General features: G+C 45.6%; 2 protein-coding genes across 5 annotated transcripts; one reads left to right on the forward strand and one right to left on the reverse strand.

The window, feature by feature from the left end:
- Nucleotides 1-38: 38 nt before the first annotated feature.
- SPAG7 (sperm associated antigen 7) lies at nucleotides 39-13161 on the forward strand. Its single transcript, XM_020966856.2, has 7 exons — nucleotides 39-153; nucleotides 11053-11120; nucleotides 11349-11437; nucleotides 11840-11924; nucleotides 12062-12151; nucleotides 12266-12422; nucleotides 12627-13161. Exons 1-7 carry the CDS (start codon nucleotides 69-71, stop codon nucleotides 12734-12736), a joined length of 684 nt encoding a protein of 227 aa, XP_020822515.1. The 5' UTR covers nucleotides 39-68; the 3' UTR covers nucleotides 12737-13161.
- Nucleotides 13162-14003: 842 nt separating this feature from the next.
- Nucleotides 14004-22925, reverse strand: ENO3 (enolase 3). 4 transcript variants are annotated; one of them, XM_020966847.2, is made up of 11 exons: nucleotides 19094-22922; nucleotides 18642-18737; nucleotides 18259-18317; nucleotides 18007-18076; nucleotides 17747-17880; nucleotides 16184-16406; nucleotides 15877-16074; nucleotides 15134-15335; nucleotides 14500-14608; nucleotides 14276-14334; nucleotides 14004-14165 (listed from the first exon to the last, which is right to left on the reverse strand). In XM_020966847.2, the coding sequence occupies exons 1-11, from the start codon at nucleotides 19176-19178 to the stop codon at nucleotides 14096-14098; spliced, it is 1305 nt and encodes a 434-aa protein (XP_020822506.1). In that variant the 5' UTR covers nucleotides 19179-22922; the 3' UTR covers nucleotides 14004-14095. The 4 variants fall into 4 exon arrangements, 2 of the variants coding, with proteins under 2 accessions (XP_020822506.1, XP_020822505.1); XR_013487121.1 differs by having other exon boundaries at nucleotides 14125-14165; nucleotides 14276-14608; nucleotides 19094-19187; nucleotides 19954-22925; XR_013487120.1 differs by having other exon boundaries at nucleotides 14125-14165; nucleotides 14276-14608; nucleotides 19094-22925.
- Between the last annotated feature and the right edge of the window lie 117 nt (nucleotides 22926-23042).

Genomic DNA, 23042 nt, shown 5'->3' on the forward strand with positions numbered 1-23042 from the left:
ACTATCTTAAAGGCGTTTCGTACTTCCCTTTAAGGCGGCAGTGCCGCCCCCACTTAGTCTCTTCCAAGATGGCGGACCTACTGGGCTCTATCCTGAGCTCGATGGAGAAGCCGCCCAGCGTCGGTGACCAGGAGACCCGCCGCAAGGCCCGAGGTAAGGAGCCCCACAATACGCACCCCGCTCCTGGCTCACAAGAATCCACTCCTTGCTCCCGCCTGGCGCTCCCTTAACTCTGAAGACCCCCCCTGTTGGGCCCATCGGCGCCCCCTGGAATCCTCCATTGGGCGCCGGCTTTGCCAGTCAGCGGAAGGAGAACGGCCATTGGTCCCGTGCTCTTTGCTAGGCCCAGCTCCTTTTTCTTATCCTTCCCCTCCGCCGTCCTTGATCCCTATTAGTAGAAACACCCGCTTGTCTCTCTGCCCCGAGCTTGGATTGGTTAGCCATGAACCAGGTCACACCCACCCCTTTTGTCCCTGCCCCGAGCTCCAATTGGTCGATAGACCCATTCTTCCGCTCTTTGCCTCAGTCAATCAGTCAGTCAATCAATCAATCAATCAATCAAACCAGTTTTAATTGAGCGCTTCTGGTGTTGTCTTTTCTGCGCTGAGCTCTGGGAATACAAAGACCTAGAAAGAAACAAATGCTACCTTTTCGTAGCTTCCGCTGTAAAGCGGAGGCTCTTTAAGAGCATATGTAAATACATACCGAACCCAAGGGGGTAAGGAGCCCACTTGAGGGGAAGGATGCGTCTGCGTGGAAGTCCTTTCTCACACTTACGCTGGAAGTGTGCCCCTGGACAAGGGACTTAACTAAGTCCCTAGGCGACCAAGGCCTTATAGCCTGTTTCCTGCTTTTAAAAGGGTATGTTAATAATACCGTATACCTCACTGGTTTTTCTTGAGGATCAAATGAGGCAACACAAGTAAAGTGCACCTGCAAACTTCAAAACCCTCTAAATGCTAGCTGTTCATTGCTGAGAAGGTGCCGACATATGTAGGTAAAAGGAGTATCCTCACCTGGGAGTTCTCCACCATAGAAATCATAGATTTGTCCCTATTCTCAAATACATTAGCAGTTGAGAGGATCAGGAACAGTCATATAGAGAATGGTAGTTGATTTCCTGAAAGAAGAAAGGGATTCTTTGAGGCTGAGGTGAGGAGGGAGTGCACTCCAGGTATGGGTGTGTACTAGTGCAAATGAAGAGAGATTGTAGAGGTTACACTATTCTTGAGGAGCAGAGAAAAGATCAGTCTGGCTGGATTAGAGAATACATTATTTTTCTCCCCAAACTCTCCCCTCTCCCAAACTTTAATTCTGTGCAGGGCACCACCATCCTCCCAGTCTCTCAGGCTCACAGCCTCATCCTGTCATCCTCAATTCCTCACTATCTCTGTTTCCCCCTCCTTCCTATCCAATCTGTTGCCCAACACCTATTTTAGCTTTGCAAGATCTTTCAGATATGCCCCCTTCTTTCCTGCCACCACTCTAGTGCAGAGCCTCATCACATCACTCTTGTAACTATTGCTATATAACCTGCTGGTGGGTCTGCTTGCTAATGCATTAGTCTCTCCTAATGCCAGTCTATCCTCCATTCAGCCTCCACAATGATTCTCCTAGTCCAGCCATGTCAACTTCCTACTTTATAAACTCTAGTGGTTCCCTGTCACCTCCTAGATCAGATACAAAATTCTCTGTCTAATGATCAAAGCCCTTTATAACCAACCTTGCCCTTTCCAATCTTCTTATACCTTACACCCCACCATGCACTTTTCAGTACACTCCACTTCTCAGCTCTGAGCATTTTCTCTGGCTGTCCCACATCCCTGGAATGCTTTACTTCCTCATCTCTGCCTGGAAGCTTCCCAGACTTTCTTTAATTCCCAACTAAAATACCATCTTCTACAGGAAGCCTTTCCCAACCCCTATTAATTCTGGTGCATTCTCTTTCTTATTTCCTGTTTATCCTATATGTAGCTTATTTGTACGTATTTTTGCTTGTCTCCCTCCTTAGAGTGTGAGTTCCTTGAGGGAAGGGACTATCTCCCTCTTTTTTGTATCCCCAGCACTGAGAACAGAACACAATAGGACCCTAATAAATTCTTATTGATTGTCTAGAAGAATAGGAATAATATACCGTGAAGCTGGAAAGAAAGGTTGGGGCCAGGGCTTTAAAAGCTAAACAGAACATATTTTATCCTAAGGAGCCACTGGTGTTTGAGTAGGAGAGTGAGATGATCAAATATGGGCTTAAGGAAAACCACTGTGACAGCTGTGTGGAGTAGGGAAAGACTTGAAACAAGGAATCTAATTAAGAGGCTGCTGAGGCAGTAATTATGTGAATAGAAAAGTTTTGGATTCAAAAGAAGTTATGGAGATAGAACTGGCAAGATTTGGAAATGGATTGGATATGTTGTGTTAACTAAGAGAAATACTGGAAGATTTGTTCCTCTCCAGAAATAGAGAAGTTTGAAAGAAGGATAGGTTTGGAGGTGGGGGTGGGGAAAGATGATGAATTATGTTTTGAACACGTTAAATTTAAAATTTCTCCAGCACATCCGGTATGCCATGTCCAGTAAGCAAAATTGGTCATGTGGGACAGAAACTCAGGGTAGATAGGGGGTGGAGATATATATATATCTATGAAACATCTGCAGAGAGATGATAATTAAACCCGTGAGAGTTGGAGGTCACTAAGAGAGAGCACTTACAGTTGGAAGTGATCATAGGGATATAGATTTTAGAAACGGAAGGGGCCTTAGAGGACCCAGAGTTCAACCTCCTCATTTTACAGCTAAGGAAAGGTTGAATGACTTGTAGTAAGTAGTCTGAGGAGAATTTGAACCCAGGTTCCCCGACCACAAGTCAGGTGCCCTGTAACACCTGATGCTAGAAGTGTGCTCCTGGGCACACGCCCTTGACACCAATGCAGCAAAGTGATCAAGAAGGATGAAGAATGAGAAAGTGTCACTAAATTTGTCGATTGAGAGCAATTTTCAGTTGAGCGATGAGGTCAAATATCAGACTGAAAAAGGTTGAGTGGGGGCAGAGAAAGCAGAGGCAATGAACGGATGGAGCTTAAGGAGATTTTTCTGAGTTTGGTTGAGAGAGGAAAGAGGGATGAAGGCTGGGAGAGGGAATCTGCAGCCCAGAAGAGGTGGAAGATCAGAGGATCTGGAGGGTCGACCGATTGAGGGGGATCTGGTGGAGAAGACAGGAGGAGGGTCTGAGATCGGGATTAGCCAGGAGAAGGGCCGCCTCTTTCGAGCCTGAGGAAAAGGACGAGAGTGGGAGGAGATCTCCACGGGTTTGGAGTGAAGGAAGACTGGGAGGGAAGAGGAGGCTCGTGGGCCTTGGGAAGTCTTCCGACTTCCGGGCAAAGAAAGAGGCGTCGTTCTCCGCCCGGGAGGGTGAGGAAATGGGGAGGGGCGTGCGGGCAGCCTGAAGACGAGGGCAGGTTAGGACTTTGCGGCTACTGACGCGGGAACCTTCGGGACCCACTCGCCTTCCTTTCCTTTTTAGGACCTGCCTGTCCAGGAACGGAGCAATCCTATTGGCTCTCTCCTGCGGTTCTTTTGAATTGAGCTCTGCTTTCCCCGCCCTTTGCCCCCGTGGCTCCTATTGGCCAAAGTCCCCATTCGGCCGCCTATCGGTGACTATCTTGCCTCCTTTTTTTTTTTTTTAAACCTGTTCTTACTTTCCAACCTCTGCTCGGTCTGCATTGTCCTCCGCCCGTGTACCCTAACGAGCTTTTCGCCAGGAAGTGGTCGACGAGTGTTTTTTATTTACTACATTGTTGTGGGGAGCTTTACTTTCCCCTTGCACCTTGCAGTCAAACAACTAGTGATTACTGAATATAATGTGGAGTGGAAGGAGCTCCAGTCCGACAGTGCTGCACGGGACACTCTTTAACTTCCCCTGGCTGCTTCGCTGGGCCGGGCTGGGCTTGGGCTTCACCAGGGCAGTGCCTTCTGGGCCATCCCAGGACACTCTTTTTACTCTTCAGTTTCTCTTACAAATCCTCTTTTTCTCCCCTACATCATCCCACACCAGAGTAAATAGAAGCTATTAACCATGAGCACTCTCAGACACCTGCATTGTGCCCCTTTCTCTCTCTGTGGCTCCAGTCTTGGAAGAAAAGGTGACCCTTTGTCAAAGCCAACTCTAATATTTGTATGACCTTTACCCCATACCTCTAGTTTTCTGCAGGAGCTTGCCCCATCAATCATTCTTGATCTCTTCTTTTAGTCACCTACTGGTTCCTTTTCTGCTAAGGACAAATAAAAATGTTCAAAAGCTTTCAAGTCTTCCTTGAAGAAATCCTCCTGACCCAGCCTTCCATTTAAGCTGTTGTCCTTTCAGACCCTTGCATTCTGTTTTTGGTTTTTTGTTGTTGTCGTTGTTGTTTTTGGCTAGGAATGGGGTTAAGTGACTTGCCCAGGGTCACACAGCTGCCCCTTGCATTCTGCTTTTAGGGTCCACCACTCAACTGAAATTTTCCTGGGGATAACTACTGTATGTCCATTCTTGACTTATCAACTTTGATCGTTGATTACTCTGTACTCATGATTGTCTTGGCTTCTGTGACTCTGTTTACCCTTGGTTTTCCTCTGATCTGTTTGCTCCTTGTTTCCTGTATTCTACATGTAGGTGTCCCTCAAGGTTCTGTCATGGACTTTTTTTTCCTACTCTTTCCTCTTTGGTGATTTAATCTACTCCTATGTGTCCAGTTATCACCTCTATGCATATGATTCCCTCATCTGTGTATCCAGTCCTAATCTGCATCTTCAGTTGCCTCCTGGACATTTTACCTGGATGTCCAACTGCCCCTTTAAAGTCAGTACATCCTAAGCTGGATTGATTTTTCTTCCCTAAACCCTCTCCCAAACTTCTCTTTTTCAGTTAAGGGAAACACTATGCTCCCAGTCACCTAGGGTTGAAACCTCATAATAACTATCTTTGAATCTTCCTTCTATTTCAGGTTCCACATCCAGACATTTACCACCTCCACAAGATCTCTTGCATCCATCCCCATGACTCTGTTACTGCTCTAGTTTAGACCCTCATCATCTCTCACTTGAATTTTGTAATAGCCCCCAAATTCAATTGGCACTACTACCTAGTCACCCAGATTCATAACTTTGGCTTCATTCTTGTTCTTCCCTCTTCTTCAACCCCTTTGCCCAGGTTTTGTTGATTCTACTTTCATGGCTTACCTAGAATCCATCCTCTTTATCTCCACTTCTTATCTGGACTTTTACAATAATTGGGTTCCTGGCATCCAGTCTGTCTTTCAGCTATATCTTCCATACCACTAAAATCATTTCCCCAGTCATTTCTAGCCATGCCACTGATTTTCTGCAGCTTCCTCTTGTCTCTAGGACAAAATACAGATTCCCTTAACTAGGCATTCCCTTAACTCTTCTCTATCTTGCATAGTGCCTGGCACATTGTAGACTCTTAATAAATACTTGTTAATTCCATCCACACTGACCCTAAGCTTGACCACTGTTTTCTTTCCTTCCTTCCTCTCTCCCCACCAAGGCTGGAATGCACTCTCTGCCTCCTCATCTTCATCTCAAAATCCTTGGTTTCCTTCTAGGCTCAGTCCTGGTGCCACCTCCTATAGGAGCTCTTTCTCCCTAATTTATTATGTTCTCTACCTCTTCAAATAATTATGTATGTCCATATCTGTATTCTATTTCCCCAGTAAGATATAAGTTCCTTGAAGGAAGAAACAATTTTCCTTTTCCTAGCACAACGTCCTTCACGTAATTGTTGTTGTTCAGTCATGTCCGACTCTTCATCACCCCCATTTGGGGTTTTCTTGGCAAAAGTACTGGCGTGGTCTGTCATTTCCTTCTCCAGCTTATTTTACAGCTAAGGAAACTGAGGCAAACAAGGTTAAATGACTTGCTCAGGGTAACAGAGCTAGTACGTATCTGATACTGAATTTGAACTCAGGTCTTCCTGACTCCAGGCCCAGCATTCTGTCCACTTTGCTACCTAGCTGCCTACAAATAGGCAGCTCCTGGGATTGGATTAGTTTCCCTGATCCTATTCTCTCCAACCCACCCTTCATTTCTTCAGCTTTAACTTCAAGTAATTGTAATTTCGGTGGTGTGGGTACATGCTTTGCAGTTACCAAAATAATCTCCCTAAGGCATATGTCTAACTCTGTTACTTCCTCACTCATTAAAATCCTCTAGGAGTATCCTACTGCCTATAGGATAAAATACAAACTTCTCTACCTGAAAGTTAAGGTCTTCCATAACCTAGCTCCAGTAGTCCTTTCCATCCTTATTTAATATTATTCTCTTTTATGCACTGTATATCCCAGCCAAACTTGACTACCAGATAGTACCTGAATTTGATATGCCCTCTCCCATCCCTGTTCATTCAACAAGGCTGTGATTTTGTGACTTGAGATACGAAGTTGCCCTAATCTGTGTTGTTTCACAACCCTGTGTTATAATATCATGACCTAAACCCACAGCAAAGTCAAAGAAGTCCATTAGGGAGCCGTATAAAACTGTTGGTAAACCAGTTACAACATTGTTCCTATAGAACTAACTGTTCCTTATAATACGAATGTTTCCCCTAAAGTCATGTTTCCCTGGAGCTGATTAATACAGGCCGCTGAAAATATGGGACTACAGAGCTAGAAGAGACCTTATGCAAAGCAACCTACTCATTTTGTAGAGAAGGAAGCAGAGGCTTGGAGAGGGGAGGAAAATTGCAACTTTCAAATTGGATGACCTAAAGGCATCTCAAACTCCACATGTCCGAAAGAGAACTCATTATCTGTCCTCCAAAATCACCCCTCTTCTAAACTCTGTTTCTGTCAAAGGTACTAGTTTATAACCTTGGTGTTAGCTCAGTTCCTCATTTTCCCTCATCTAACATATCTGCCATTTGCTAAATCTTGGCAGTTTCTAGCTTCATAACATCTCTGGATTCCAAATCATTCTCTATATTCATAGCGCTTCCACCTTAGTCAGTCTTTCATTGTCTCCTGCTCCCAACCCCAATGGCTACCTGTTGCCTTTTAAATTAAATATAAGCTTCTTTATTTAGCTTTTAAAGCCCTTCACAATGTGGCCCCAGTCTATCCTTCTAGCCTCATTGTATGTTATTCCTCTTCCTGTACTATGTGATCTACCCAAACTGGTCTTCTCCAGTCTCCATGCTTTTGCACTATCTATTCTAGAATGTACTCTTCACCCCCCTCCCGACACACCTCATAAAACCCTTCTTATCCTTTAAGATGAAGCTAAAGTACCATTTTCTACATGAAGTCTTTTCTGATTTCCCATTTCTCCAATAATAGTACTCTTCTTGCCTAACTACATGTTGTCTCTAACAATAAAACATGGGAGGAATTGTTTCATTCTTTATATCTGCGTATTTGTATTTAAACCTGGTGCATCTTAATAAATGCTTGTTGGTTGTTTATCCAAGATTATACATCTGGTTCGTGGGAGAGCCAGAAGTAGAACTTGGGTCTCCTGACTTCTGAATTCAGATTCTTTCTGTTACTTTCTGGAGTGAAAGTTAAAGCTGTGGACTGAAAAAAGCAGAGATGAACACTGAACCATGTGGAACACACATTTAGAATGCTAGAGAAGGAAGAGTAGGTAGCAAAGGAGCCTAGAATCTAACAATTCTTTCCTTTGTCCTGTTTATCCCAAAGAATCATGATAATTTCCCTTTTAAACATCTGTACTCAGGGTTCTTCTCAAAGAAGGTAGATAAGATGCCAAGCTGACTCCTTATAGATCAAAGGGCACAACTTCTCCCTGAAGACTTATCCATATAGATTGTGAGATCTTTGAGGACAGGAACTATGTATAATAATAATAGGAATAGCATTTATATAGCACTTTAAGGTATGTGAAGCATTTTACAAATATTGTCTCATTTCATTCTTAGAACAACCCTGAGAGGTGAGTGCTCTTACTAGCCTGATTTTATAGATGAGGAAACTGAAGCACATGGAGGTTAAGTGACTTGCCTGGGTGGCTGGTAAGTGTCTGAGACAAGATTTGAACTCAGGTCTTCCAGATTGCAAGTCCTGTGCTCAGTCCACTGCATTGGATTAACTATCTTAGACTTTTCTTCTTTCTGTCACAGGTTCATAACACAGTGCCTTATATGTAGTAAAGTTCAGCTACGTAATTGTTTTACACCTTTCACTTATCTGATGTCATTCTTCTGCCCAAAAAACCCATAGTGGTTCTCTTTTACCCAACAAGGAACACTGACCCTGGCATTCAGAACCTTAGGTTTTCCTTACTCTAAACTTCAGCCAAATTGGACTACTCATTGTGCCCCATATATACTTCATACTTTTCCCATCTCTTTGTCTTTTCTCAAGTTGTTTCCTATACCCAGAACACTCATTTCTCCACACATACACATACTTCCTCCTATTGAATTCCTACCCAACCAGTTCAAATGTCACCTCCTCCATGGAGCTTTTCCTAATCCTTACAGTTCACATAATTGTGGATTTAGAATTGTAAGGACCTTGAAAGGTTATCTTGTCCAGCCCAGTCATTTTATAGTTGAGAAAACTGGGACCCAGAAAGGCTGAGTGATTTACCCAAAGTTGATAATAACACACCCAAGAGCTCACAGAGCATTTTTGTTTTTACTTCTCTAATGTACTTAACATGTAAGTAACATTGGATATTGTAGGTACTTATATTATTATAATAATAATAATAATAACAACAACAACAACAACAACAATAACAAAGAGAAAGGAATAGAGAGCTGGCCTTGGAGTGAGGAAGACCTGAGTCATTCCCATCCTGGCTTTGTGACTCTGGGAAGGTCACTGAATCTCTTAGTGCCCCAGGAAACTCTTTTAAGACTTTAAATTGCAGTGCAGGTGCCAGTCCCAGCAAGGAAACTTGGTAAATAAGTTTCCTCCATGGAGGAAATATAAGGAGGTCCTTATATACCAATGGAATCAACAGATCCAGTCCAAAAAATAATAGTAATAATAAAAGCACTTTATATACAAACTACTTTGAGAATTAAGTACTACAGATATTATATTTGTTTTATAAATAAGGAAACCGAAGTGACTTAGTGTCATAGGATGCCTTAGAGTTGGAAGGGACCTTAGATACAGCTTAGTTGAATCTCTTCATTTTACATTTGAAGAAACTGAGGCTTAGAGTAGTGGAGTGACTTGTTTGAGATCCAGTGATCTTTCATTGTACCGAGGTGAAATTTGAACTCAGATCTTGTGCTTTCTGTTACACTGCTGTAGATCTGAAGTGTTCACATCCCCAGCCTCCTCAGCTCATTTCATATCAGGTTTCTTCACCCACTATGTACAGCCAGACTAGACTCTTGGCTGTTCCCTGAACTCACCATCCCATCTCCATATTTGCATAAGCTGCCAAATGGATGCTCTCCTTATATTGGCCTCTCAGAATGTTTATTTCCTTCAAGGCTTAACTGAGCTGCCACCTCCTCCAGGTATCCTTCCCTTTTCCCTCCTAAATTAGCTTGCATTTACTTAATTCTGTATATGTTGAATCCTCCCTAGCAGAATGTAAAGTCCTGAAGATCAGGGCATGTTTTGTTTTTAGCTTTGCCTTCCTCACATAGATCTTACCTTGCGCACAGCAGGTACTTGATAAATATTTGTTGAATTGAGTATCCCCAGTAGTGGATGAACATGAATCAGATTTTTGTCACTAGAACAGAGATTCTTAACCTTTTTTGGTGTCATGGACTCCTTTGGCAGTCTGGTGAAGTCTATGGAGTCCTCAGAATGTCTGTCACCTACATTTTTCATAATTGGAGGAAAAGCTACATTTCAGGTAGAGGTTAGTGAAAAGAAGGATGTCATTTTCCCCCCTCCCCCCATCCAACTGTTGAAATCTATCCATGACCCCAACTTAATTCCTGCATAGAATCAGAGAGTCTGAGCACTGAAACTCCCAGAACACTAGAGAAGACAGCAGAGGCCATAGAGTCAATCCCTTACTTGAACAAGAATCTCTAAAATATAACAAATAGTTACTCAACCTTTGCTTGAACACCTCTGTGAGGGAGAGCCCACTACTTCTCAGAGCATCTCTCACACACACACACACACACACACACACACACACACACACACACACACACACAACACACACACACATACACACACAAAATCAAAAGTGAATGTTGCAAAATTACAGAGGACAAGCATAGCCCCAAAAGAAGAAAGAAGACACCTCCTCCCACTCCCACCCCTTCTTGGGGAACTGAGCAAGAAAAGAGAGGACTGCATTTATTATCAGATTTTTAAACCGTATTGTTGGTTTAGCTAACTTTTTCCCCCTTCTTCCTTTTTTTTCTTTAAAAAATACTTTTTATTATATGGGATGACCAGGAGGGGAATGCAGGTGGGGAGGGGGATTTAATTGGTTTAAAAATAAACAAACAGGGGCAGCTAGGTGGCAAAGTGGAAAGAGCGCAGGCCCTGAAGTCAGGAGGACCTGAGTTCAAATTTGGCCTCAGACCAAACACTTGACACTTACTAGCTGTGTGACCCTTGGCAAGTCACTTAACCCCAATTGCCTTTAAAAAAAAAAAGAGAAAGAGAAAAACAAAAAAACAATAAAAATTTCTTTAAGATTACTGTTTCTGGGGCAACTAGGTGTGCCTTGGAGTCAGGAGGATCTGAGTTCAAATGTGAGCTCAGACACTTGACACTAGCTGTGTGACCCTGGGCAAGTCACTTAATCCTGATTGCCTCACCAAAAAATAAATAAATAAATAAATTACTGTTTCTTTTATAGCTGAGCTCAAGCACCCACCATCTACATGAAGCCTTTCCCTCCAAATCATCTTGTATCTATTTTGAATATACCTATATATGCACATGTTGTTTCTCCCTATATAATGTAAGCTCCTTACAGACAGGGATTATTTTACTTTCATCTTTGAATCCATAGCACCTAACAGAGTTCCTGGCTTATGGTAGGTGGTTGATAAAAACTTGTTCTTGGATTGTTTGCTTAGGACTTCCTTTCTCATTTCTAGAACAGGCTGCTTGCTTGAAGAAATTGCAGGAGCAGGAGAAGCGTCAGAAAGTGGAATTTCGAAAGCGGGTATGTGTGGCAAGAGGGCTAGAAAGTACATTTTGGGGAGAAACTCCTTAAGTTGCCGAATTGAGAGGTTGGGTTGATTTTCTAGGAGAGCAGGAACCTTGAAGAACATTGGGTATGGAGAGAGGCAGTAGACCTGGAAGTGTAGCTGGTTCCATCTGAGTGCAGTAGGGTGGGAGTGGAGAGGAACACCCCCATCTTATGGCTTCTCTCTTTCCACTTCTTCCCAAGATGGAGAAAGAGGTGTCAGATTTCATCCAGGACAGTGGTCAGACCAAGAGAAAGTTCCAGCCAATGAACAAGATTGAGAGGAGTATATTGTGAGTGAAGGGGCTGAGAGAATAGGGGTGGAGGTGGAGAAGTGGGACAGGACACTTGGGGAGGCAGTCATGCTGAGAGGATTAGGTTTGGAGTCAGAATGCCTGGTTTAAGTCACTTGTCAACTATGTGACTATAGGCAAGTCCCTTTAATTTTCAGACCTTCAGTTTCTGCATTTGTAAAATGGTCAGAGTTATGAGAAGTATGTGAGATGAATTGTAAACAGTAAAACTCTCTATGAATGTAACATTATTATTGTGATTATTATTTGAGATTAGGGTAAGGGTGGGAAGAACCAACACGGGGTTAGAGAATCCTTTAGGTGGGGGTCACAGACCCTCCCGGGCCCTCTGCTGTTCTCATCCTTCCATGCATACTCACTCTCCTCTGTTCATCAACCCAGACATGATGTTGTGGAGGTGGCTGGCCTGACATCCTTCTCCTTTGGGGAGGATGATGAATGTCGATACGTCATGATCTTCAAGAAGGTGAGAAAGACATCCTTCTTTTCTCTCCTGACTCTCCAGTCTACCAGTCCTTTTCCCAAGGGGGTCAGGGGACAGGCCCATTTGGATCAAGGTGGATCCTATGAGATCCTGATTATGTTGTTCCCTTCACTCCTAAGGAGTTTGCGCCTTCTGATGAAGAGCTTGACTCATACCGCCGTGGGGAGGAGTGGGATCCACAGCAGGCAGAGGAGAAACGGAGACTTAAGGTAAAATAAGTGCCTCTGCCAGTTGTAGGCTCCCTCAGACTCCTGCTTTTCATAGGGAATCTGGTAGCCAAGCCTTTAACCTCAGACTTCACTTCTTCCCACTCTCTTCTTCAGGAGTTAGCCCAGTGGCAAGAGGAAGAAGCTGCCCAGAAAGGCCCTGCTGTGGTGAGTCCTGTGAGTGACTACAAGGACAAATACAGTCACCTCATTGGGAAAGGGGCAGCCAAGGATGCTGCCCACATGCTACAGGCCAACAAGACCTATGGCTGTGGTAAGAGGATGGGGAGCGATGGTGGACAGGGTTGGAGGGAGTGAAGTGAGGGAGAAACAAGGGGAAGAGGAAAGAGATTTGGATTTAGGGGAGAACTAGGGCTCTGGATGTCGTGGTCTTTAAGGGCAATGGTGGCAGGATGGAAAGCTGAGTACTAAGAGAATTCTTAGTCCCTTCACATCCCTCCTTTGCTCCCATTCCTAGTTCCAGTAGCCAATAAGAGGGACACACGCTCCATTGAGGAGGCCATGAATGAGATCCGTGCCAAGAAACGCCTTCGTCAGAGTGGAGAGGAAGGGACTCCCGGCTCCTAGGTCCTTTGTCTTTCTATCTCACAACCCCCCTGTGGCTTTGAAAAGGGGGAATGGGGCCATGGATGAAGTTTCAGGCACCACAATGCCACCTTGTCTTGACTTCTGATGACCATGCCAGAGGTTGACCTCTGACCTCCCAGTGGAGCCATTAGGTTGGAGAGATGGGTATGGAGGCTCTCCTATGGTGATCTGGTTTGAGTGGTTTTAGATTTTTTAAATGTTGGTTATATGGGGTAGTTGAGTGAATCTCCTTCCAATTTCCCCCAAAAGATGTGTGACAGAATGTAAGAGTGAATATTTAATCTATATTATCCTCCCTTTTCCTGGGGGTATTTCTCTTCCCTCAAGGCTAAAGTAACTTTATGCTCAATAAACACTTTGACCCCATGTGCTGGTTTGTGCGTGGGGCAAACCAGATAACTGAATCCTTGCTGGGAGTGACTTGAGTGTGAAGAAAGTCATGGACCCTGGGACAAGGATGTTTGCTTTTGGGGGAGGATCAGACCTTGGAATTAGAATTTTTAGAGCCAAAAAAACCTTGCATTCCCTTATTTAACAGGTGGGAAAAGTGAGCCCCAGAGAGGTAAAGTTGACTTGCCCATGGTCACATGGTGAGTTAATGGCAAGAGCTGGGCCTAGAACCTTCAAGCCTCTTTTGCTGCTGTACCCGATGTACCTCTCAAAATCAATTTGGTTTGTTTTGGTCAAATCTGATCCAAATTTTCTTCCCCTCACAGCTGTTTAAAATACAGCTGCCACCGTCTCCACTCTACCCTACTGGGAGGCTTCACTTCTTTGACCTTTTCCAGCAACTTCTGCTCTCAGGGTTTTGTCTCTCTCCTCCCTCCACCCCATGATGTTTTTATATTGTGTCTCCTTTCTATAGCTCAGCCCAAACTTCCTCTCTGACCAGCTTTCATTTTCTCTTTCTTTCCCCAATGGTCATCTACTACTAGTAGTAGCTGACATTTATGCAGGGGCTTTGATTTACAAAGTGACTTCACATCTGTCATCTCATTTGATTATCACAACAGCCCCAGGAGGTGGATGGTACAAATATTATTACCTCCATTTAATAAATGAGGAAACAGACTGAAAAAGGGGAAGGTCATATAGACCTTCACCCTCATGTCTGCTGCCTACAAGTCTGTGGTGTTTTTATTCCACAGTGCTGCTACTCTTTTTTCAATAGGGATGTCCCTTTCTCCTGTCCCCTCCCTGAGACTAAGATGTCCTTTTCTGATCCCAAACCACTACGCCCTAGTCATTCTTGCTGTCCAAAGTGCTTTATTGAGAGGAGTGGTTGAGATGGTGATGAACTCAGATGCCTCTGTTGATCTACGACATGGCGCCCTCCATTTACTTGGCCTTGGGGTTACGGAACTTCCGCCCAGCAAAGACAGCCTTGTCTCCAAGAGCCTCCTCAATCCTAGGCAGGAAATAAAACAGCAATGAGAATGGCCACTTCCTGGTCTACCTCTGCCTCACTTTTTCCCTAGGACACCCCCAATCTCCCTTCCACCTGCAGCATCCAGGTACCTCATGAGCTGGTTGTATTTGGCCAGCCGCTCAGAACGGCAGGGGGCCCCGGTCTTGATCTAATATAATGAGACATAGAAGGAAAGTTAGAGTCAAATGGAGAAATACCACAATCCAGGGATGGGGGACATACTGGGAAAGAGGAAATTCAGGGACGAGTGAGAGCCTCCAGAACACTTAGCTCTGATGGCCACAAGGAGATGAGGGGATGTGCTGTTCCCTACCTGGCCAGTGCAGAGTCCCACCACCAGATCAGCTATGAAGGTGTCTTCTGTTTCTCCAGATCGGTGGCTAACCATCACTCCCCAGCCATTAGTCTGTGCCAGTTTGCAACTACAGAGAGAGGGGCCCAGGCTCATTGCAGTGGAAAGAGCATAGACTCAACTCAGAGGACTTGGGTTCAAACTCTACCTCTGACACCTACTAACCAGAGGACCCTGGGCAAGTTTCAACCTCCTTACAGATGAATTTCCTCATCTCTAAAAAGGGGGCATTGCACTACACAGTTTGAGATCCCTTCCAGCCCTAGGTCTGTGATCCCATGATCCCTTTGGTTTGAACCCAATTCATTCATCCATTCATGCAACATCCATTTTTAAAGTACTTACAATGTATTCAAAGAACTTGGCTGGGGGAGGGAGGCAACGGGGGAGAGGATCATGTGTACATAAAACATGTATCGGGGATTCTTGACAAGGGTGAAAGAGATTTTTTTACCTTCAATTTTCCTGGTGAGGCTTCTGGATAGAGGGAGATTGGACCAGGGATATGTGCGTAGGAGAATAACTAATTCATGGGTGAATTTCTAGAGCACGGGGTGATTCCCACCTCCCTCCATCTTGCCCACTGGGGACTCACGCCTGGATGGATTCAGTGACAGAGCCAATCTGGTTGACTTTCAGTAAGAGGCAGTTACAGGCTCGCTTTTCTACAGCTTGGGCAATGCGCTTGGGGTTGGTGACAGTGAGGTCATCACCCACAATCTGGATGTTAACTCCAGAAAGAAATGAAGTCCATGTGGCCCAGTCATCCTGGTCAAAGGGGTCCTCAATGGAAACCACTGTGTGGGGAATGAAGGAGAGCATGGGGAGAGGGTTAGAGTAAGAACAGAGAGAGGTGCTTTAATGGAGTGAAAAAAACAATGGACCTGTTGTCAGAGATGCTGGGTTCAAATCACAGCTCTAACCTTGGGCACAAATGAGGGGCAAGAACACTGGGTCTGGATTCAGAGGACCTGTGTTGGGAACCCCAGCTCTGCTTCTCAATATGGGAGTTCCTTGGGCAAATCATTTGACCTCTCTAAGCGTGTTCCCTTTTCTATAAAATAAGGATGTTAAACTAGATCAATTCTCTATTTCTCTCTATTCCTCTAATTCTCAATTTAATGATTTCTGACTTTGTATTTCCTCATTTGAAAATGAGTGTTGGAAGAAAAGCTTTATGTCACTAAAGATATATGTTATTATTATTAGATGTAGCAGTTAAGAGAGACCACTAGGATCAAAGAAAATACAGTAGACAGAATAAATTAGAGAGGCAAGGGAATAAGGTTCTGGAGTTCTGTAAGGGGGAAGGAAGGATGGGGTCCTTGAGTCCCTTACCAGGGTAGTTCTTAATGAAGCTCTTATATAGCTCCCCTAGCTTCTCCCCAGAGATGTATCGGGCAGGATCATCGGGGGATTTGAAGTCAAGATCATATTTCCCACTTCTATAGAACTCAGAGGCAGCAACATCCATGCCGATCACAACCTTGTCTGGGTAACCAGCTGCCTGGATGGCTGTTTTCAGCAACTCCAAGGCTGGGGGTAAAGGGGAAATTAAAGAAGTAAGACCCCAGTTTTCCCTCTAGCCCCTATTTGCTTTATGGACCCATCCTTTTCCTCCCCCCTCCTCACCCCACTGACTGACCTTCATTGTTCTCCAAGATGTTGGGGGCAAACCCACCCTCATCGCCTACATTTGTGGCATCCTTCCCATACTTAGCCTTGATGACACCCTTTAGATGGTGGTAGACTTCAGCCCCAATACGCATCGCCTCTCTGAACGATGCAGCCCCCACAGGCAGGATCATGAACTCCTGCATGGCCAACTTGTTTCCAGCATGGGATCCCCCATTGATTACATTGAAGGCCTGGGGGAAATTAAGTAGAGGGAGGTTCAGATTCTGACCATAGTGGGAGAGAGGGAGTGAGATAACACTAGGACTGTAGCATGAGAATAGACGAGCTCTAGAGGGAAGACTGGACATTAAATTCTACAGATTTCCCTAAGGGAAGAATTTAATTCAGTGATTCAGAAGGAAACTCTTAAGACATGGTCTCCACTTTCAAATGGCAAACAGTCCCTTTGCACAAACAAGACTGGTTCTAGTTGATTCTACCTCCACCACATCTCTTAAGTCCATCCCTCTCACACTACTCCCATTTGTTTATCCTCTTTCTCAGACCTTCACTTGCCTCTCAGCCCCATCTCTCCTGTCCCTTCATCATTCCTTTTTCAATTCCAAATTCAGTGATCTGCACTTTTCTTGATCCTTCACACAACTTCTAAAACTGTCTGAAGCAAAAGTCTGCTCAGAAGTCTTCAGTGGCTCACTATCCTATTGTATAGAATACAAACTCCTTACCTTTCCTTTAAGGCTGTCTATCATCCAGTTTCAGCGTATGCCTAGCCTTATTTTACATTAGTACTGTAAAATGTGATGACCAAATGATATGAAATAATATTTCTTGTAGTTTTGGGCATATGATAATCCACTCCAACTCCTTTCTTCAGTCTGTATTTCAGTCAAACATCCTAGTCACCTGTTTTCTTCATATCCCCACCTTACAATACTCTACATTTTTGCCTGTTGAAATCAGAATTAGAAATTTAGAGCTGGAAGGAAATCCTCTTGCTTGGAAGGAAATTCCTCTACCTAGCTCAGGTACTACCTCCTCCAAGAATGGATATATGCCTGATGACACAGCTACTACTCTTTGCTGGAAGGAATAATTTTTCTGCCTTTATTACATTCTGCCTTGTATTATTCCTATTTGTAGTTTATGTGGGTTTCTCCCTTATTATCCTGTAAAATCACTGATGACAGGATCGTGCCCCCTTTCATTTTTGTATCCCCAGTGCCTGGCACGATGCCTTGTACATAGTAGGAACTTAATAAATGCTTGTTGATTTGAAGTTAGACTCCATTTGAAATGTGAGTGATCCAGACTACAGAAAGGACTGCAGGGAGTAGGATAAGAGTTAGGGAAAGACAGTCCCAGGCCCTCATCCTGGGAAAGACAGGATAGGGTGCTGAACTACAAAGCAACACAGAGAAGGAGGCTATACTTTAGAAAATGATCCATATGGGCAGTGAAGTAGGGGTCTAGACTTCCTAAAGAGTTTTTACCCTTGAAAATGGGGGGTAACTCCTGTCTTAAGGCCAAGTTGAAAGGAATGACCCTTGTCCCAGGGTCAAAAAAAGCTAACCGGTACTGGCAGCACAAGGTCTGGATTCCCAGCAAGATCTGCGATGTGTCTGTAGAGGGGGACTCCCTTCTCTGCTGCTCCTGCCTTACACACAGCCAGAGACACACCCAGGATGGCATTGGCCCCAAACTTGGCTGTAGAGAAACCAGTGATGTGAGATACTTCTTCACTTGGAGTGAGAACCTTCTCCCCTCCAGGCCCCTCCCATTGGGAATGGGGTTATTCTCTGGTCCCCTCTTCCTTGAAACCCCCTCACTCACATTTGTTCTCTGTCCCATCAAGTTCAATCATGAATTTATCAACTTTTTCTTGATCCACAACACTCAATTTCTGGATGAGAGAAGATAAAAAACAAAGACATACAAGAGATTGATTGTGGTTGAATTAGGCAAGTACCTAAGAGGCTCAGTCATAATGGCTGTAGGGAATGGAGGGTGAAAAAGGGGAAAGTACCAGAAGTAGGAGAGACGGGACAAATTTGAGGGATTTCTGGCAGTTCCCTTGACTATTACCTTCTCCAGTAAAGCAGGGGCCAAAGTCTTATTGATGTGTTCCACAGCCTTCAGCACTCCTAGGGAAGAGAGTAGAGGTTGGGTATCAATAAGGTTCTGGCTTCCTAGACTAAAAAGATCCCAAGTTCACAAACATCATCCATGGGGTACAATACTCTGCCCACCCTCCCATTTCTCCCCAGACATACAATCTCTTTAAAGTAATATCTCGGGGCAGCTAGGTGGGGCAGTGGATAGAGCACCGGCCCTGGATTCAGGAGGACCTGAGTTCAAATCCGTCCTCAGACACATAACACTTACTAGCTGTGTGACTCTGGGGAAGTCACTTAACCCCACTGCCTAGCCAAAAAAAAAAAAACCCCAAACATAAAGTAATATCTCACCTTTCCCCAGGTATCTGCTTTTATCTCCATCTCTCAGCTCCAGAGCTTCATAAATCCCAGTGGAGGCCCCACTGGGTACAGCAGCTCTGAATCGGCCTGAGGAGTAAGGGGTAGAAATGAGTTAAGACTACTTCCCTCTCAAGAGCCCAAGTGGGAGGAATCCTAGGTTCTAGGGCCCCAAAACAGAAACCAAGGAGAAACAGGGACAAAGGGATAAATAGGTCTTATTTCTGAGTCCCAGGGGCTGGAGAAGTAGTTAGCTGAGAAGCAGTCTAGGAGGAACCGGGAGTTTGGGTGATTAGGGGACTCCATTTAGTTTGGGCCTGGAATGTACCAGGAAAGGGTAACAGGGATGTGTGGGTTATAGAATCCAAGAAAAGCTGTGGAGGAGAGAAGTCAGGAAGAGGTGTGTTTGGAGATACATTTGAAGACATGCAAGCTCCCCTTCTCACCTTTGGCTGTGTATAGATCCACCTCCACTGTGGGGTTCCCCCTAGAATCTAGGATTTCTCTTGCAAAAATCTTCTGCATTGCCATGGCTGCGGACTTTGTCAGTGGGGAAGTTTTTAAAGAACCAAAAAAAAACACCCCCAAAAGCTCCCATGCCCTTTAAGTCCTTCCTCAAGCCAGGAAGGCAGGTGCTAGTACTAAAAATAGCCTAGAAAAAGGTCATAGACCAGAGAAGCCCAGCTCCCTTTTCCTTATTCATAACTCCTCCCATCCCCCAACCAACTTTTGCTAGAAAATCTTTTCCCTTTTAATTGCCCCCCCAATCCCTTTCATCTCCCTCCAACCTTCTCAGACTTTCCTCTTTTCCTTCATTTCACTCCCATTATCCTGCCATCCTACCCATGTCCCTACCTCCAGTCCCTCAGTACCATACCTCTGTTTTAATCTACTATGTTCCCTACACCACTTCTAATTCCCTTAGTTCTCTCATCTCTTCATTCTTCCTCTCCCCCCAGTCTAGTTTTGTCCCTCTCTCCCCATCCTATTCCCCCCCCACCACCACTTACCCTACTCTTAATGTTCCCATCATTCTCACATCCTGGCTATGTCTCTACCTTATCCCCTCTCCCTCTCCTGTTTGTCTTGTCTTCCCCAAATCCTTGTTTCCTCTTTCAATACCTCTAGGCTCTACTCCATCCTCTCCCCCATTCAGCTATCTATCTTTCCATCCCCTCCAACTTTCTCATTCTCCAGTCTCTCCCCAGCCTGTGACTATGAATTACAGCTTAGTGTAGGAGGTGAGGGAAAGAATCCGTCCCTGCTCCTCCCCTACCCCTCTAGAATCGGGCCTAAGAGGTCTCACCACAGCTGGTGTTCCTTGGACAAGGTCTAGGGGTATGGCCTGCTGCTGGGACAGTGTCAGGCTATCACTCCTAAGCCTGGCATTTATTACTGACCCCGCCCCATGGCCAGCCCCTCCTCTGTCTACCCCTCCCCAGCTCAGTGACTGGCACCAATAGTTAGTTGCCCACCAAAGGCAAATTCATAGTCCCTGAGACACTCCTCCCCCCCACTGATGCTGTGCCCTCCCCTAAAAAGTCACCTCTCCTTAATTTTGCCACCCACAAAAGGGGCTCAACTGGGGCGAGTGGAGGCGGGGGTCAGCTATTAAGCCTTTCCCTTACCCATTGCCTGGGTTGAATTTCCAGCAGCAAAGGTTAAAGATGGACCTTTAGGAAAGGGCAAATGGGTAACCTGAGCCTCTATCCCTTCATGCATAGATTGCTGAGGGGTCTTGGGGGAGGGGAGGCTACACTCACCCACATACCTCCTGGTAAAGAGGCACTGTCAGCAGTGGGGCTTTGGGTCTTAAGGGGAAATTGGGAGGGATCAGGATTTGGCAAAAGGGCCTCAGTATGAGTATAGGTTTCTACTAACCACTGGGGTTCAAAAGGTCTCTCTTCTTAGGTTTCTTAAAGCTGCTGATCCCTCCTCCCTCAAGGATCAGTTCTCAAAGGAAAGGAACCCTGTACCTCCTATACAGTGTGCAAACTTAAACACAGACCTTTGTGGGCCTCAATCTTTCTGTCTTTCGTGATCAGTCTCTCTTTTCCTCTCTATTTTCGTCTATTCTATCTCCTTGTATCTCCACTGGAATCTTGTCTCTGGGTCCTTGTCTATGTCTCTCTGTTAGTCTCTTTCTGCTCTATTTTTTCCCCCTTTTCTCTCCATTAGTTTCTTCGTAGTTGAGTCTGTTTTTGAATGTCTTTCTCTGCCTGAATGTGTTCCTGGCCCCCTCTGTCTCTCTGCCCCTTAGTATCTATGTCCATCTGAAGTTTGACCAGTGTCTCTTTTTCCTTCTCCCAATGTTTAAGTTCAAATATAGGCTTACTGAACACCTGTCAGTGATGCTGCTGGAGGAGACGCCTACATTGGGAAGTTGGGCTTAGAAGACCTTTCCAAAATCAAGACTGAATAATTTGGAATTTACTTGTTTCGCTGCCTCACCAAATCGGTCTCAAGTTTCTTTCTATCCTGGTATATTCAAAAGAGGTCTGGATTTGTGTCAAAAGACCCGAATTTGAGTCCTGATTCTGCCATTTTTTATGTGTGACCTTGGGCAAGTATTGTAGACCTGTTTCCTCATTCCTTCTGCCTCTGAAACTATGGTCACATACTTATGTGTCTATTTTTTGTCAATGTTTATCTTTGGATCTCTGAGTATTTTTATTTCTAAGTCTCTTATCTGTTTCCTTTTGTCTATTTCCAAGTCTGTCTCTATTCTTGAATCTCTCTTTTATCTATTAAGTGTCAGAGTCTGTCTCCCTATGTTTATTTCCAAGTCTATTTGTTTCTACCTTCCTGTGTCAGTCTTCTGTCTGTCCTGGTGCCTAGTACTTTTGACTGAAACTTCATAAATGTCTCCTGGTCTCTTAGTCTCGGAGTTAATTTTTGCCTCCATCTTTCTCTAGTCTTTCCATGTCTTTCGTTGGGTCTTTCTTCTGTCTCCTTTTATGTGCTATCATTTCTGTCTTCACATCTCCCGGTCCGTCTTGTCTACTGTGCCTGAGTCCCTCATTCTATCTTTGCACCTCTGAGTTTGTTTGTTTTTTTCTGCTTCTGAGGCCTTAAATCTTTAACTCTCCTAAATCTGAGGCTCTCGGCCTCCTCTGGTTTCTCTAAATGAGACTTTGCCCCTGGCTTTTACTCAGTGCTCCCTCCCTCTCTCCGTAGGAGGACAGTGAAGGAGAAAAGCAAACGGACCCGGCTGGGAGTTCCTAACGTCTCCTCCCAGACGAGGGCTCCTTTCTCCAGGCGCCTGGGAGCCTCCGTGACTCACCACCCTCCCAGCCCCGGTCTGCGCCTCCAGTCAGTCGGCCTGACTCACTTGGGTCTCGGGATTTTCTCCCCACAATCCCATTACCATCTATGCCCAAAGCCGACCTCACGTTATCTCATTCGGGCCCCTCCCTCCCCCTTCGCTTATCTCCCAGAATCAGGGCCCGTCCCCCCCCCCCGGGTTATTTTCCGCTCCGCCCTTCGGTCTGTGTGTGTGGAGGGGTGCAGAGGTCAGGCGATCCGGGGAGGCGAGTGCCTGCCACGAGCCCTAGAATCCGGCACCGCCCGGGGCAGAAGTCCGGGCGGCTTCGGGTAGTAGGGACCCACACCTGGGTCCCCCCGTACTGCAGAGACCGGGTGGGATTCTAGAAATTAAGTGAAAGCAAGCCGACCGGAAGCGGCCAAGCCCCTGGTCGGGGGAAATATGGGGGGGGGGAGCCCGCTCCGTCAGCCTCTGCCGCCCGGATCGCCTCGGCCCCGCCCTGCCCCGCCTCGTGCCCAGCGGCGCCCGGAAGCTGGCAAACCGCTTCGTGTCCCGGCAAAAAGTTTGGAGGAAAAAAAAAAGCTTCCCTGGTCCTCGCTTCTCCAACGTGCTTTAGTCTGTTGTCCCATCCCTCGATCCTCCCCCAGAAGCTCGTCCCTCCCCGCCAGGGGGCTTCCTCTTGTCTCAGGTGGCCCACTCAGCCTCAAACCCGGTGGCAGGGGGAGGAGAAGGCAGCGGGGGGAGGCCCCGCACTATGGGTGGGGCTCCCGTCCCGCCGAAAGCGGAGGGATATTTCCCCAGCGAAACTAGGGACTTCAGAGAGCGGCGTGAGGCCTGCTTAGGGTGGGGAAGTGGCACACGTAGGACGCCGAAGGGGCAACAGAGGAACCTAGTAAGCCTTCCTCTCTTTCCCTCTACTTTCCCCCTGCCATGAGAGAAAAAAAGGCTGCACTGGCGGGAGAAGCGACCGAGGAACCCAAGGAGAGACACGTTTCCTTCCCTCCCCGGCTTAAAAAAAAAAAATCTGAGCATGCGTATCCCCGCGCAGGCGCAGCGGCGACTCCCAGTTTCCACTTCCACGATCCCCACCCCTTCACGGCCCGCTGGGGAGGAGACTTTTCCTTCCATCC

The sequence above is a fragment of the Phascolarctos cinereus genome, unplaced genomic scaffold, assembly GCF_003287225.1.
Source record: "Phascolarctos cinereus isolate Bilbo 61053 unplaced genomic scaffold, phaCin_HiC Scaffold_5;HRSCAF=322, whole genome shotgun sequence".
Classification (NCBI taxonomy): Eukaryota; Metazoa; Chordata; class Mammalia; order Diprotodontia; family Phascolarctidae; genus Phascolarctos; species Phascolarctos cinereus.

Excerpts from the sequence above, each read along its gene's own strand:
- SPAG7 (XM_020966856.2), top strand. The coding sequence starts at position 69 with ATGGCGGACCTACTGGGCTCTATCCTGAGCTCGATGGAGAAGCCGCCC. Across the intron at positions 11,438-11,839 it reads AAGATTGAGAGGAGTATATT|ACATGATGTTGTGGAGGTGG; the intron begins GTGAGTGAAGGG and ends TCATCAACCCAG. Across the intron at positions 11,925-12,061 it reads ACGTCATGATCTTCAAGAAG|GAGTTTGCGCCTTCTGATGA; the intron begins GTGAGAAAGACA and ends TTCACTCCTAAG.
- ENO3 (XM_020966846.2), bottom strand. The coding sequence starts at position 19,178 with ATGGCAATGCAGAAGATTTTTGCAAGAGAAATCCTAGATTCTAGGGGG. Across the intron at positions 18,077-18,258 it reads CCCCTGCTTTACTGGAGAAG|AAATTGAGTGTTGTGGATCA; the intron begins GTAATAGTCAAG and ends TCTCTCATCCAG. Across the intron at positions 16,407-17,746 it reads ACCTTGTGCTGCCAGTACCG|GCCTTCAATGTAATCAATGG; the intron begins GTTAGCTTTTTT and ends AATTTCCCCCAG.